The following is a 14713-nucleotide window of genomic DNA, read 5'->3' on the forward strand; positions in this document are numbered from 1 at the left end:
GACCTCTCCGCACCTTGCGGCGGTCTAAGTGCGGGAGACGTGCACGGCCGCGTCGCGTCCTGGCGACTTGCGACTTTGTTAATGGTGGAGATCAACACTATCATCGTCGCCTGCCCACGTCCCCTCTCACCGCCGTGACCGCACCTCCTCTCCACCACCGATCCACCGCCTCCAACAGAGTGCATACCTCGAAATACTACTCACCTCGCAGTGAACGAGGATTCACATGTCTCCTCGCCAGTAAACGCACTGCAGCTCACAATGGAGGGACCGCTCTCCCCAGGGGCCAGTAATGGCGCATCGCGAGCGCCTAGCCCCACACCACCTACTATCGACCCTCAGATTATCGTCGACTACCTGGAAAAGGTTCTCGAGGTCAATCTTGGCGCAGCAGAGCGAGATCTCCGCGCGCCCGGTAGCTGTCTTTCAGATGACAGGCGCACCGACACCCTGCAGAGATGCGCGCAGTTCTCCAAGGAGAACCAGTTGGCGCTTTATGTCATCAAGGAGCGAACCGCAGAGGCTACCATAGACGGGCTGGAAGGAAGTAACGGTGAGCGTGTCCAACCCGTAAAATCCGAGCTCGAGCTGACAGTTTGACAGGCGTCTCCCAGCATTACACGTACACTGTTTCTACTGAAATAATCTCATCTCCTCATTGTGCAGCATTTGTTGTCCTTCAGAAGCGACCGATACCCATAGATTCCTCGATACCCCTCAACGAGCAGGTTACTATTTCGACACTTCCCGGCTTTATACTTTCTAATAACGCCTCTTCGCAAGATGGTGCGCCCTTCGAATTTATCCATTCTCTCATCCAGGTCGCCGTAGAACCGTATTTTGATAGCTACAACAAAACAAAGAGCCAGCGCAACCCGAAAGAGCTCTACAGCAGCAAGGGGGACAGCGATTCAAGAACGGGCATTTCTGCAGCGAAGAAGAAGATGGCCGAGCTGGCATTGGCCATACAGCACTTGTCAGACAACGCTGATATTCCTGACCTGCTTCTGCCATTCCACCCACAAATCATACTGGCACTTCAGGAAGCGGAAGCTCGCGGCTTGAAACCCTCTCCAGACCTGATTCCGACCACTGTTGTGCAGGACAGCACCTTTCTCAACCAGCTACAGGGAACAGTCAACGCGTGGATCAAGTCGATACAGAACATCACCAAGACATCTCGCGACGTTTCCACGGGATCAGCACAACAAGAGATCAATTTCTGGATCTCCATGGAAACTAGACTCCATGACATCGAGACTCAGCTTAGTAGTGCTGGTGTGAGACTGACCTTGGATGTGCTCAAGAATGCGAAGCGTTTTCAGGCCACAGTCAGTTTCAGTGCGGACACTGGCCTGAAGGAGAAAACCGATCTGGTACAAAAATACAACTCGCTAATGAGAGAGTTCCCACTGGACCAACTGCATACCTCCACGTCTTTGGTCTCTGTAGACGAAGCCATCAACCAGATCTTCAACCATCTCAACAAGAAACTGCGCATTTGCCCATACCCGATCCGCCGAGCTTTGCCTCTTGTCGAAGCCATTTCAGCAGACCTTGACGTCGAGCTACACAAAAAGCTCTCCGGCCGTACATTGATGCACATGGACTATCCCGAGTTCCAAGCCATTATGGATGTTGCAGAGAGGATCTGGCGCACCTGGGAGGAAGACGTAAAGGAGTTCACGAATGTTGCACGCGAGGTCACGAGACGGAGGAACGAGAAATTCATCCCCATCAAGATCAACCCGCGTCATCGCGAGACCGAAGAGCGTATTCGCTATGTTACCACCTTCAGAAAGAATCACGAGCAGCTGCAGCGCACCATTGTCAACGTTCTTGGGACTCGATCTATGTCTTCCGATGGCTCGCAGCCTAAGGAGGTCATTGTCGAAGATATCGGTGATGTGGATGCTGTAAAAGAGGTCAAGGAGGCTTACGATGTCCTTAAAGATGTTGACGTCCTGGATGTTTCGCCAGAGGGCACACGACTATTCGAACAGGCCGAAGAAAAGTATAACGAGCGTACCTCGCGAGTCGAAAACTCAATTATTGCTCGACTTCGAGACCGTTTGGGTACTGCAAAGACAGCGAGCGAGATGTTCCGTGTTTTCTCCAAGTTCAATCCTCTTTTTGTGCGACCCAAGATTCGGGGTGCCATCTCAGAGTATCAGACACAACTCATCGAAAGTGTCAAGCAGGACATACAGGCTCTGCACGAACGTTTCAAGCGCCAGTACGCGAACTCTGAGGCACATGCAATGGCACAACTCCGAGACTTCCCTCCAGTCTCTGGCGCTGTTATCTGGGCGCGACAAATCGAGATTCAGCTCGAGAAATACATGGGAAAGGTCGAGGACATTCTCGGTAAAGATTGGGTTCTCCACGCGGAAGGACAAAAGCTTCAGGCGGAAAGCAACATGTTTAAGAAGAAGTTGGACACACGGCCCATCTTCGAGACATGGCTGCAGGCAGTCGCACGGAACAAGCTTTCGATATCTGGGCGCCTCTTCGTTGTCAGTAGGAACCGTGCTGCCGGCAATGTTCTGGAGTTGAATGTGAACTTTGATGGCCAGGTCATTGCGTTGTTCAAGGAAGTGCGCAACTTGACGTGGCGTGGCTACCAGGTTCCGCATGGTATCAACAATATCTCAAAAGAAGCCAAGCGAGTCTACCCTTACGCTGTGAGCCTGATGGAGAGTGTCCGAACGTATACCCAGACGGTTCGCTCCATCTCGGAGCTGACTGGAGTCGCTCTTCTCCTCAACAACTACGCCAACGACGTTCAATCCCTCATTCAAAAGGGAGTGCCTCTGAAGTGGGAGTCGTTTGTCCACGCATACGACCTGCACGTTCGCCAACCTGGGTTTCCCGCGGGAGCTGGAAGTGTTCGGAGTGAGAGTAAACATGTGCAATTTGTCCGGGACTTCCAGGCTGCGACCTCACTACTCCAAACCAAGGTCGCTACTCTCGTCAGTATCAACGCCGTAGTCGAAAAGGCGCTGAAGGAACTCGAAACATGTCCATACAACAAGGAGGCTTTCCAACATAACTTGGAGATCGTCCAGAAGTCTGTTGATCAGCTGAACCTGGAAAACTACGCCAACCTCACGACGTGGGTCTCGGAGATGAATACCCGGATCGAAAGCATCCTTCTCGTTCGCTTGAAGTACGCTATGTCGCAGTGGATCGACGTCTTCAACAATGGGGGCGAAGACGAATATGTTCGCCGGCCTACCAGCGAACCAACAGTTGGGGAAATCAACGAGGTCAGACCGACATTATCAGAACTTACACTGGAGATTACCATGCGTAACCAAGTCATCTATCTCAGTCCACCGGTCGAGTATGCTCGCGCAAGCTGGCTCGAGCAACTACAGCGTTGGCTTGCAGTCGTCTGTACTCTTCAGAAAACTAAGGCTTCGCGCTACGAGATTCGCATCGAATCGACGAAGGATGTTGCTGCTAATCAGTTCTCTGATCTTCCCGGCAAGTGCACTGACTCGTTGATTGAAGTGTACAGTGCAGTCGAGGGCAAGCTGGGCGACGTCTCTACATACGTTGACGAGTGGCTTCAATTCCAATCTTTGTGGGATCTGCAATCCGAACACGTATACGACGTCCTTGGTGAAGACCTTTCGCGATGGTTGCAGCTTCTGCAAGAGATCCGCAAGACCCGCTCCACATTCGACACCTCAGATATCAGTCGACGCTTCGGCTACGTCACGGTTGACTACGAGCAGGTGCAGGTCAAGGTCAACGCAAAGTACGATCAGTGGCAACAAGAGATTCTCGCCAAGTTCGCTAACAGGCTCGGTCAACGTATGAATGAGGTCTTCGTTGATGTTGCGAAAGCACGCAAGGATCTTGAAGTACAGACTCTTGAAGCCTCATCGACCGCGCAGGCTGTATCGTTCATTACCACCGTGCAGCAATGCAAGCGTCAGGTCTCGGAATGGGAACCCGAGATTGCGACTTTCCGATCAGGAACAGCTACTCTGAATCGTCAACGCTACCAGTTTCCCCAGAACTGGCTGCCGATGGAACAAATTGACCATGAGTGGCAGACATTGAATGAGGTGCTCAACAGGAAGAAGAAGATTGCCGACGATCAAGCTGATGCACTTCGGGCCAAGATCGCTGCAGAAGACAAGATTGTCACCCAGAAGATCTCGGACGTGATCAGCGAATGGGCTGCAGAAAAACCTGTCGCTGGCGATCTTAAACCCGAAGCTGCCTCCGCCATCCTTGCTAAATTCGACAAGAGAATCGACCAGTTGACCACCGAATCCAGCAATCTTGCCAAGGCAAAAGAAGCTTTGCAATTGGCACCATCGCCTATCACAGTTCTCAACGACCTGTACGATGAAGTGGCGGACTTTAAGCAAGTCTGGGCCAATATCAGTACCATCTGGGGTTCCCTTAGCGACCTGCGTGAGGAGTTGTGGACCAGCATACAACCTCGAAAATTGAGGAAAATCCTCGAAGACCGCTCATCTGATCTGAGGGCTATGCCAGCCAAGCTCCGGCAGTATCAAGCTTTTGATCACGTGCAGAGCACGCTGAAGCAACTCTTGAAGGACAACACCTTGCTTGGAGAGTTACGGGCTGATCATATACGTGAGCGTCATTGGGTCAAGATTTTCAAGCAATTGAGGCCCCAGAAGAGATACTCGCCGACCTCCATGACGCTGGGCGACGTATGGGACCTCAAGCTTGGACCCAGCGAAAAGGTCATTCGCGATGTCCTTGACCAAGCAGTAGGCGAGAACACATTGGAAGAGTTCATCAAGCAGGTCCGCGAGACGTGGAACAGTTATGCTCTGGACCTTATCAATTACCAAAACAAGTGTCGTCTTATTAAGGGCTGGGACGAACTCTTTGCTCAGTGTAGCGAACACTTGAACAACCTACAGGTGATACGTCACTCTCCTTACTACAAGGAGTTTGAAGAAGAAGCCTCTGCTTGGGAGGATAGACTGAATCGCGTTCACGTGTTATTTGACGTGTGGATTGATGTTCAGCGTCAATGGGTCTATCTCGAAGGAGTTTTCACTGGCAATGCAGATATCAAGCATCTGCTGCCAATGGAGTCAGCGCGTTTTAACAACATCAACGCAGAGTTCCTGACGGTCATGAAAAAAGTTGCACGTCAGCCCTTCGTCATGGAGGCTCTCAATATTACTGGCGTGCAACAGTCGCTTGATAGACTCGCGGATATGCTCACTAAGATTCAGAAAGCCTTGGGAGAGTACCTCGAGCGGGAACGTGTAGCCTTCCCGCGTTTCTACTTCGTTGGTGATGAGGACCTTCTCGAGATCATCGGAAATAGTAACGATGTGCTCCGCATCGCGAAGCATTTGAGAAAAATGTTTGCGGGTATTTCAGGCCTGACTACGGACGAGGATGGTGTCATTATAGGCTTTTCCTCTAAAGAGGGTGAGGTGGTTGAACTGCGTCAAAGGATCTCCTTAGTCCAGACACCGCGGATTAACGAGTGGCTGGGTGCACTCGAGAAGAACATGAAAACGACTCTCGCAGAATTGACATTTGAAGCCTCGGAAGAGTTCGCTCAGCTCATGGCCGCCGATACCATGGATCCGTCTGCATTCAGCGACTACATTGGGAAATATCCGACTCAAGTTGTTGTGCTTGGAACTCAGATCGCCTGGACCGAGGCAGTTGAAGCATCGTTGACTGCTGAGGGCACATCTCTGCCCGAACTGTTCGAGAAGCAGGTCAACGTTCTCAAACTTTTGGCCTCAGCGGTCCTCGGCGATCTCGAACCTATCCGCCGAAGGAAATGCGAGGATCTCATCACCGAGTTTGTCCACCAACGGGACGTCATTCACAAGCTGCGAAAAGTCGGTGCCCGCTCACCAACACATCACATGTGGCTTCTCTCAATGCGATATATACACGAGCCCGGTAATGATCTGCTCAAGCAACTGAGGATCAAGATGGCCAATGCCGTCCTGGACTACGGGTTTGAGTACCTGGGTGTTGCCGACCGTCTTGTCAGAACACCATTGACCGATCGCTGTTTCCTCACCCTCACTCAGGCCATGTGCCAACGCCTTGGTGGGTCACCTTATGGCCCTGCCGGAACCGGAAAAACCGAATCAGTTAAAGCTCTCGGTGTCCAGCTCGGTCGCTTCACACTTGTCTTTTGCTGCGATGATACATTCGATTTCCAAGCCATGGGTCGCATTTTCCTCGGTCTATGCCAGGTCGGCGCCTGGGGCTGCTTCGACGAGTTCAATCGCCTTGAGGAACGTATCCTTTCGGCTGTCTCACAACAAATCCAGAACATTCAGCTTGGTCTCAAGAAGGGTGCCGAAGATGACAAGGCTCAAATTGAGCTCATCGGTCGTCAGCTGAAGGTCAATGGCAACACAGGTGTATTCATCACCATGAACCCTGGATATGCAGGTCGATCCAACCTGCCTGATAACCTGAAAAAGCTGTTCAGAAGCATTGCCATGTCCAAACCTGACAAGGAACTGATTGCTGAAGTCATGCTATACTCCCAGGGTTTCTCACAGGCAAAAGATCTCTCTAAGCAGGTTGTCCCATTCTTTGATAGCTGCGCCTCCAGCCTTTCTACGCAAGCTCACTACGACTTTGGTCTACGTGCTCTGAAGAGCGTTCTGGTCAGTTCTGGTGGATTAAAGCGAGCTCGCATTGCCATCACAGACTCCGAGGAGGCAGATGAAGCCGTCTTGGAACCTCAAATCATTCTCCAGAGTCTTAGAGAGACGATTGCGCCTAAGCTTATTCGTTCTGATGTCGAGATCATGCGAAGCATCGAAGATGAGGCATTCCCTGGCGTCCAATACATCCCAGCACCTCTCGATAAGCTCAGCGAGGCTATCCGTAAACAAGCAGCCACCTCAAAGTTGGTCGTCAGTGAGGCTTGGATGACGAAGATTATCCAGCTCTACCAGATCCAGAACCTGCACCACGGTGTCATGATGGTGGGTTCGTCTGGCTCAGGCAAGTCAGCAGCATGGAGGACGCTTTTAAGCGCGCTGCAAGAAGCCGATGGTGTGGAGGGTGTTTGCCACGTTATCGACCCCAAAGTCATGTCCAAAGAGCAGCTTTACGGTACCTTGGACAACACTACACGCGAGTGGACCGACGGGCTCTTCACCGGAATTCTTCGTAAAATCGTCGACAATCTTCGCGGAGAGGACAGCAAGCGCCACTGGATTGTATTCGACGGCGACGTCGATCCCGAGTGGGTCGAAAATTTGAACTCGGTGCTCGATGACAACAAACTTCTCACCCTACCCAACGGTGAGCGTCTCAACCTACCGTCCAATGTTCGGATTATGTTCGAAGTCGAAACGCTGAAATACGCTACACTCGCTACAGTGTCTCGTTGTGGTATGGTGTGGTTCAGCGACGACACCGTCAACGTCGACATGATGATCGACAACTACATCCAAAACCTCAAGACCACTCCTTTTGAAGATATCGAAGATGACTCTGTTGCGCCTGGACAGATGGCTCAACAGACACTTGCGACACAGGGTCTCATAGCGGACTTCCTGAAGATCAAACTTACACAGGATCGTTTTATCGAAAAAGCGCTCAGCATGGCTCGCAAGTTCAAGCATATCATGGAATACACGGATATCCGCGCTCTCAATACCCTGTTCTCGCTTCTTAACAAGGCATGTCGCAATGTCATCGAGTACAATGTTCAGCACCAAGACTTCCCCCTCGAAGACGACAAGATGGAGGCTTACTTGTCAAAGAAGCTGCTCGTTGCTATTGTTTGGGCGCTTGTCGGCGACTGCCCGCTGTCAGATCGCAAGCAGTTTGGTGACCTTGTGGCGAGTATGACTGACGTTGAGCTGCCACCTCTCAACGAGTCTACATCCTTGATCGACTATGATGCCAAGCCCGAAAAGCCGGACTGGGACATGTGGCAGAATCAGGTACCCAATGTCGAGGTCAATACCCACTCCATCGTCCAAACCGATGTCGTCATTCCCACTCTCGATACTGTCCGCCACGAGGATGTTCTTTACTCTTGGCTTGCCGAACATAAGCCGCTACTTCTTTGCGGACCGCCAGGTTCTGGCAAAACCATGACGCTTTTCAGCGCTCTTCGCAAACTCCCGCACATGCAAGTCGTTGGTCTGAATTTCTCCAGTGCTACAACCCCCGACTTGCTCATCAAGACATTTGAGCAATACTGCGAGTACAAGAAGACTGTAAATGGTGTTCAGCTAAGCCCAACTCAGATCGGTCGTTGGCTGATCATATTCTGCGACGAGATCAACCTGCCGGCACCCGACAAGTACGGCACTCAGCGTGCAATCTCATTCCTGCGCCAACTCGTGGAACACAACGGATTCTGGAGGACATCGGACAAGACTTGGGTTACCCTGGACCGAATTCAGTTTGTTGGTGCTTGTAATCCGCCCACAGACGCTGGCCGTACGCCCATGGGCCTGCGTTTCCTACGCCATGCTCCACTCGTCATGGTAGATTATCCCGGCGAACAATCTCTGCTGCAGATTTACGGAACCTTTACGAGTGCAGTGCTGAAGATCATTCCGACATTGCGCGGTTATTCAGATGCTTTGACAAGGGCCATGGTGCAGCTGTACTCCGAATCACAGAAGAGATTCACCCCTGATATACAGCCACACTATGTCTACTCGCCCCGTGAGCTTACACGCTGGGTCCGTGGTATCTACGAAGCACTTCGCCCACTTGAGACATTACCAATCGAAGGTCTTGTCAGAATCTGGGCACATGAGGCCTTAAGACTGTTCCAGGATCGTCTAATTGCCGAGGACGAGCGAGCATGGACTGAGGAGAGTGTGCATCGCATCGCGTTGGAGCACTTCCCCACTCTGAATGAGGAAAAAGCCCTCGGTGGACCTATCCTATTCTCGAATTGGCTGTCGAAGAACTACGTGCCTGTCGAACGTGAGCAGCTTCGAGACTTTGTCAAAGCCCGCCTCCGAACCTTTTGCGAAGAAGAAGTCGACGTGCCCTTGATCCTTTTCAACGACGTCCTCGAACACGTTCTCCGTATCGATCGTGTATTCCGACAACCTCAGGGTCATCTGATCCTCATCGGTGTAAGTGGTTCGGGGAAGACTACGCTGTCACGCTTCGTAGCCTGGATGAATGGCTTGAGTGTGTACCAAATCAAGGTACACGGAAAGTACACGGGCGATGACTTCGACGATGACCTTCGCAACGTGCTTCGTCGATGCGGTTGCAAGGGTGAGAAAATTTGCTTCATCCTTGATGAAGCCAACGTACTCGACTCGGGCTTTTTGGAACGCATGAACACACTGCTTGCCAACGCCGAAGTTCCTGGTCTCTTTGAGGGTGACGAGTATGCTACACTGATGACATCCATTAAGGAGGGCGCCCAGCGACAGGGAATTATTCTAGACTCCCAAGAGGAGCTCTACAAGTGGTTCACCGAGCAGATCGTCAAAAATCTACACGTTGTGTTCACGATGAACCCCCCTGAAGAAGGTCTTTCCTCAAAGGCGGCTACCAGTCCCGCTCTCTTCAACCGTTGCGTACTCAACTGGTTCGGAGATTGGTCAGACCAAGCTCTATTCCAGGTCGGATCTGAACTGACTCATTCCGTGGATTTGGATCGATCTAACTACGTCGCGCCAGACAGCATACCTGTTGCTTATCAAGGGCTCACCCTTCCACCATCCCATCGCGAGAGTGTGGTCAATGCTATGGTTGCGGTTCATCACTCTCTGCGAAGCAAGAACGACAAGCTACAGAGAACGCAGAGCCGTAAAATGTATCTGACACCTCGCCACTTCTTGGATTTCGTCGCACAATATGTCAAGCTTTATAATGAAAAGCGCGAGGATCTCGAGGAACAACAACGTCATCTCAACGTTGGTCTGGAAAAGCTGAGGGACACATTCGACAAGGTTAGAGATTTGCGAGCGAGTCTCGCTCAGAAGAAAACCCAACTCGAGCAGAAATCTGCAGAGGCAAATCAGAAGCTGCAGCAAATGGTTGCGGACCAGCGCCAGGCCGAGGAGAAGAAAGCTGGCGCAAAAGAGCTAGAAGCTCAGCTCGCGAAGGAACGTGCCGCGATCAAGGAGCGAAGTGAGGTGGTCAATCGAGATTTGGACATGGCAGAACCAGCTGTCCTTGAGGCGCAAAAGAGTGTACAGAACATCAAGCGCCAGCATCTAACCGAAGTTCGATCTATGGGCAATCCACCAGCTGGTGTCAAGCTTGCACTAGAGGCTGTGTGTACGCTCTTGGGTCACAAACCAGAAAACTGGAAGGTCATCCAGGGTATTGTCAGGAAGGATGATTTCATTGGGAGCATTGTTGCCTTTGATAATGACAGGCAGATGACTGCTCCGCTGCGCCGCAAGATGAACAACGAGTACCTGAACAAGGAGGATTTCACTTTCGAAAAGGTCAATCGCGCATCAAAGGCCTGCGGTCCCCTCGTACAATGGGTCGAAGCACAAGTGATGTACTCCGAAATACTTCATCGCGTTGAACCACTTCGTAAGGAAGTTGCTGAGCTCGAACAAGAGCAGGAAAAGAAAGAGAAAGCCGCACGCGACACCCAGGCGCTGATTGAAAAACTCGACCAAAATATCAAACGCTACGAGGAAGACTATGCTGTCTTGATCGGCGAGACGCAAGCGATCAAGACTGAAATGTCGACTGTCCAATTCAAGGTTGATCGCAGTGTACGTCTGCTTGACAGTCTCTCTTCCGAACAGACTCGTTGGGGGGAAAGCAGCAGATCATTTGACTCGCAGATCGACACGATCGTTGGCGACGTTCTCGTTGCTGCGGCTTTCATTGCATATGCCGGTTACTATGATCAGCAGTACAGGAAAGCCCTGACAGAGGACTGGTACGACCAGCTCAAAAATTCCGGTATCAGCTTCAAGACACCCAACCCAATCACGGAGTATCTTTCCACTACCGATGATCGGCTGACGTGGCAGCGGAATGGTCTACCCGTCGACGATCTCTGCACCGAGAACGCCATTGTACTACAGCGCTTCAATAGGTACCCACTTATCATCGATCCATCCGGCAGAACCACAGAATTTTTGCAGAACGAATGCAAAGATCGCCGTCTAACTGTCACAAGCTTCTTGGACGACTCATTCGTCAAGCAGCTCGAAAGTTCACTGCGTTTCGGCAACCCCATCTTGATCCAGGATGCTGAGTACCTGGATCCCATTCTCAACCATGTTCTTAACAAGGAATACCAGAAAACTGGCGGCCGTGTGCTCATCCAGCTCGGTAAACAGGAAATTGACTTCTCGCCAACATTCCGCCTATACCTCTCGACACGTGACCCGTCAGCCAATTTCGCTCCCGATATCTGCAGTCGTACCACATTTGTCAATTTCACGGTCACACAAAGCAGCTTGCAAACGCAAACACTCAACGAAGTCCTCAAGTCTGAGAGACCCGATGTTGACGAGCGCCGTTCCAACCTTATTAAAATGCAGGGCGAGTTCGCGGTCCACCTTCGCCAACTCGAGAAGCGTCTCTTACAAGCCCTCAACGAATCTCGTGGAAATATCCTTGATGATGACCGGGTCATCGAGACCCTTGAGACACTTAAGAAGGAGGCAAAAGATATCTCAGACAAAGTCTCCGAGACTGCAGGTGTCATGACAGAAGTTGACAACATCACAAAGGAGTACACTGTCGTTGCTCGTTCTTGCTCGGCGATCTTTGCCGTCTTAGAGCAACTGCATCACCTCAACCACTTCTATCAGTTCTCCCTGCAGTATTTCACACAAATCTTCGAGACCGTGCTCCGAAAGGTCAGAAACGGTTCTAGCACCAGCCATACCGCTCGGATTGATCAGATCATTACCGAACTCTTCGTTGATGCCTATCGCCGCACTTCGCTCTCGCTCTTGCAGAAGGATCGTGTCACATTTGCGATGCTTCTGGTGCAAGCCGCGCCCTACAAGATGGATAAGGCACTGATTGACAAGATCCTTGATGTTGATATCGAAGCAATTGATGTATCTACCGAGCCTGAGCGAAAGGAAGAGGTGTTACAACGCGCAAGCAAACTATCCATCTTCAAAGACGAACTCGACAAGGTCGAAGATGTTAGTTGGGGTGCGTTCTTCACTGAAGAGCTCGCTGAGCGGCACGTACCACAAGCTTGGCCTGAAGGTCTCAACAGGTTTGACAAGCAATTACGGGCTCTCATTCTCGTCAAATTGTTCCGTGTCGACCGCTTCGTACCTGCGGTCGAGCGATTCGTTACAGAGGTATTTGGCAAGGGCATTCTGGACGCTGGTGGTGACCTTGGCGATATCGTCAAAGAAGTCAATGCCATCACCCCTATCGCCCTTAGCTCTAGCCCTGGGTTTGACGCCAGTTACAAGGTCGACAACCTCGTTGAGAGGGAACACGTGTCGTGCGCCAACATTGCCATGGGTTCCAACGAAGGCGCATCGACGGCAGACAAGGCAATCGCCAACGCTGCCACGACGGGCAACTGGGTGCTTGTGAAGAATGTTCACTTAACCCCTCAATGGCTGCAATCGCTAGAGAAGAGACTCGAGGCACTCAAGCCCAACCCTGACTTCCGTCTCTTCCTATCTATGGAGTCAAGCCCGAAGATCCCTGTCAATCTACTTCGAGCGTCTCGTGTGCTCTCTTACGAGCAACCTGCTGGCATTCGTGCAAACATGAAGGACTCGCTGTCCTCTCTCGCCGAGAAGGCCATTAAACCGCCTGTTGAGAAAGCTCGTGTCTATCTTATTCTGTCATTCTTGCATGCCGTAGTACAGGAGCGTCTCCGCTACGCACCAACACTTGGATGGAAGGGCTTCTGGGAATTTAACGACAGCGATGTAAGTTTACCCCTTCACTTAGCCTGACTGGTTACTAACCCATGACAGTATGAATGCTGTAGCTTCATCGTAGATACCTGGATCGACACCGTTGCTCAGGGTCGTTCCAACATTGCGCCTGCCAAGATCCCATGGGAAATGATCACTACACTCGTCATTGAGATGTACGGCGGTAAGATCGACGACGAAGCAGACTGGCACATACTCGCATCTATTGTGCGAGAGTGCATGACCCCTGCTGCATTCGAGGAGAACTTCAAGATCGTCAAAGACACCGAGCATAACGAGGGTCTGGCATTGCCCAGCTCCACAGGCTGGAAGGACTTCATGCAGTGGGTCAATGATCTTCCGGAGCGTGAGCCACCTACTTACCTGGGACTCCCGGCCAACGCGGAGAAACTCCTGCTTGTGGGTCAGGCGAAGGAGATGGTTGGCAACTTGAAGAGGGTGGTGGAGATGCTCGACGAGGGTGAGCAGATTATGGCCGAGGCTGAGTAATAGGTGCTCAGCTTGCGCGAGATGAGCACTGGAACTAGCTCATGAATGGTCAGCCGCATTGCAATGAGCGCACTTACATGGTAGCAGGGGTGGGTTTAGTGTTGCCAGTATACTCGTGTACTCATCTTCTTCGTGCGATTGCACATACACCTATGCTTGATGTTCCAACTAGTTTGAAAGCCCTGTAAACACTAGCCGTCCCTCCATCACTTGACTTCGGAGCCCATGGCCAATAGACTAATGAGATGAGGCACGAACGCACCCACAACGCCGACTCAGCCGTCATAAGCCTCTCCGATACCAGTGAAACAAGCGCCGAACGCGCCATATGGGCTAACACCGGCAGCCCATTGAGGCATGTCGAATATGCGGCTGATGACAGAATTTCCGATGGTGATGTGAACAGTGACGGTTTCGGCATATCTAATAGCCCAGACCCGACACCGAAGATGACCCAAATACCAAACTTAGACTGCGGGAAAAGACAAATCGGGACTTACAGTAGCTATCAAAATCCTTTCTCAAGCAGAAGGCATGGCAAAAAAAGCCTTTGAAACCAAACAAGCTGAAAACGACGGCCCAAGTTCATTCATACCAAAAGGTAGCTCACAACCACGCCCCGACAACTTCGGTGCAGGCCTGGGAAATAAGTAGCATCTCTACAACACGATCATTGTTAAGCGCTCTCAAAAAGCCAAAAAATCTTCTATCGCACTGGACGCTATAGAGCGAGCTGCCGGAAATGCCCAGACTGCCGAGGACGAGTTCAGCGATGTGATATTGGAACACAGATGATATCCTAGAAAGGTCACTACCGTTGACGCCACGGTGAAGAACAAGATCTCAGGCATTATGCACGAGAGACAAGAGGCGATCAAGATTACAAGTGAGGTTGCGGAGTCAAAGCTCAGTGGCATCATGGAGCGATCGCTGGCGACGAGGCAGGATTACGATGTAACATTGAGGGCGTGTATTGATTGTAATATCGCAGCGGAACATTACATCAGAGAGGTGAAAGTTAGAATGGAGGGCGCCTCGGCTACGATGTGTGAGTTGGAGCACAAAGTCGGTTTCCAGCTATGCAGTGATATTTGAGACATTTGAGCACAGCGACAGAAGCAACATAAGTGAAGGTGAGAGCAACAGACTATTATCACCTTTCTCCTTCATCTGGATTGGTCACTAAAGATTCAGAACGGGTTTGTCACATTACATCTCTCGGGGGCCTTATCGCTTGATGTTTGTTTTCTAGCGTCGCCTTCACGATGAACAGATACGTCACCTCATTGTGAACAACCCTTTGGCGAATTAGCGTCACTTCATATCTGCACTTTGCAAATGTC

General features: G+C 51.2%; 1 protein-coding gene across 1 annotated transcript; it reads left to right on the forward strand.

The window, feature by feature from the left end:
* Positions 1 to 94: 94 nt before the first annotated feature.
* Positions 95 to 13553, forward strand: C7974DRAFT_443824 (dynein heavy chain, N-terminal region 1-domain-containing protein). The gene is made up of 3 exons (XM_046145472.1): positions 95 to 553; positions 604 to 12872; positions 12921 to 13553. Exons 1-3 carry the CDS (start codon positions 262 to 264, stop codon positions 13368 to 13370), a joined length of 13011 nt encoding a protein of 4336 aa, XP_045992021.1. The 5' UTR covers positions 95 to 261; the 3' UTR covers positions 13371 to 13553.
* Positions 13554 to 14713: the final 1160 nt, after the last annotated feature.

The sequence above is a fragment of the Boeremia exigua genome (genome assembly GCF_020726555.1).
Source record: "Boeremia exigua strain MPI-SDFR-AT-0100 chromosome Unknown C7974scaffold_13, whole genome shotgun sequence".
Classification (NCBI taxonomy): Eukaryota; Fungi; Ascomycota; class Dothideomycetes; order Pleosporales; family Didymellaceae; genus Boeremia; species Boeremia exigua.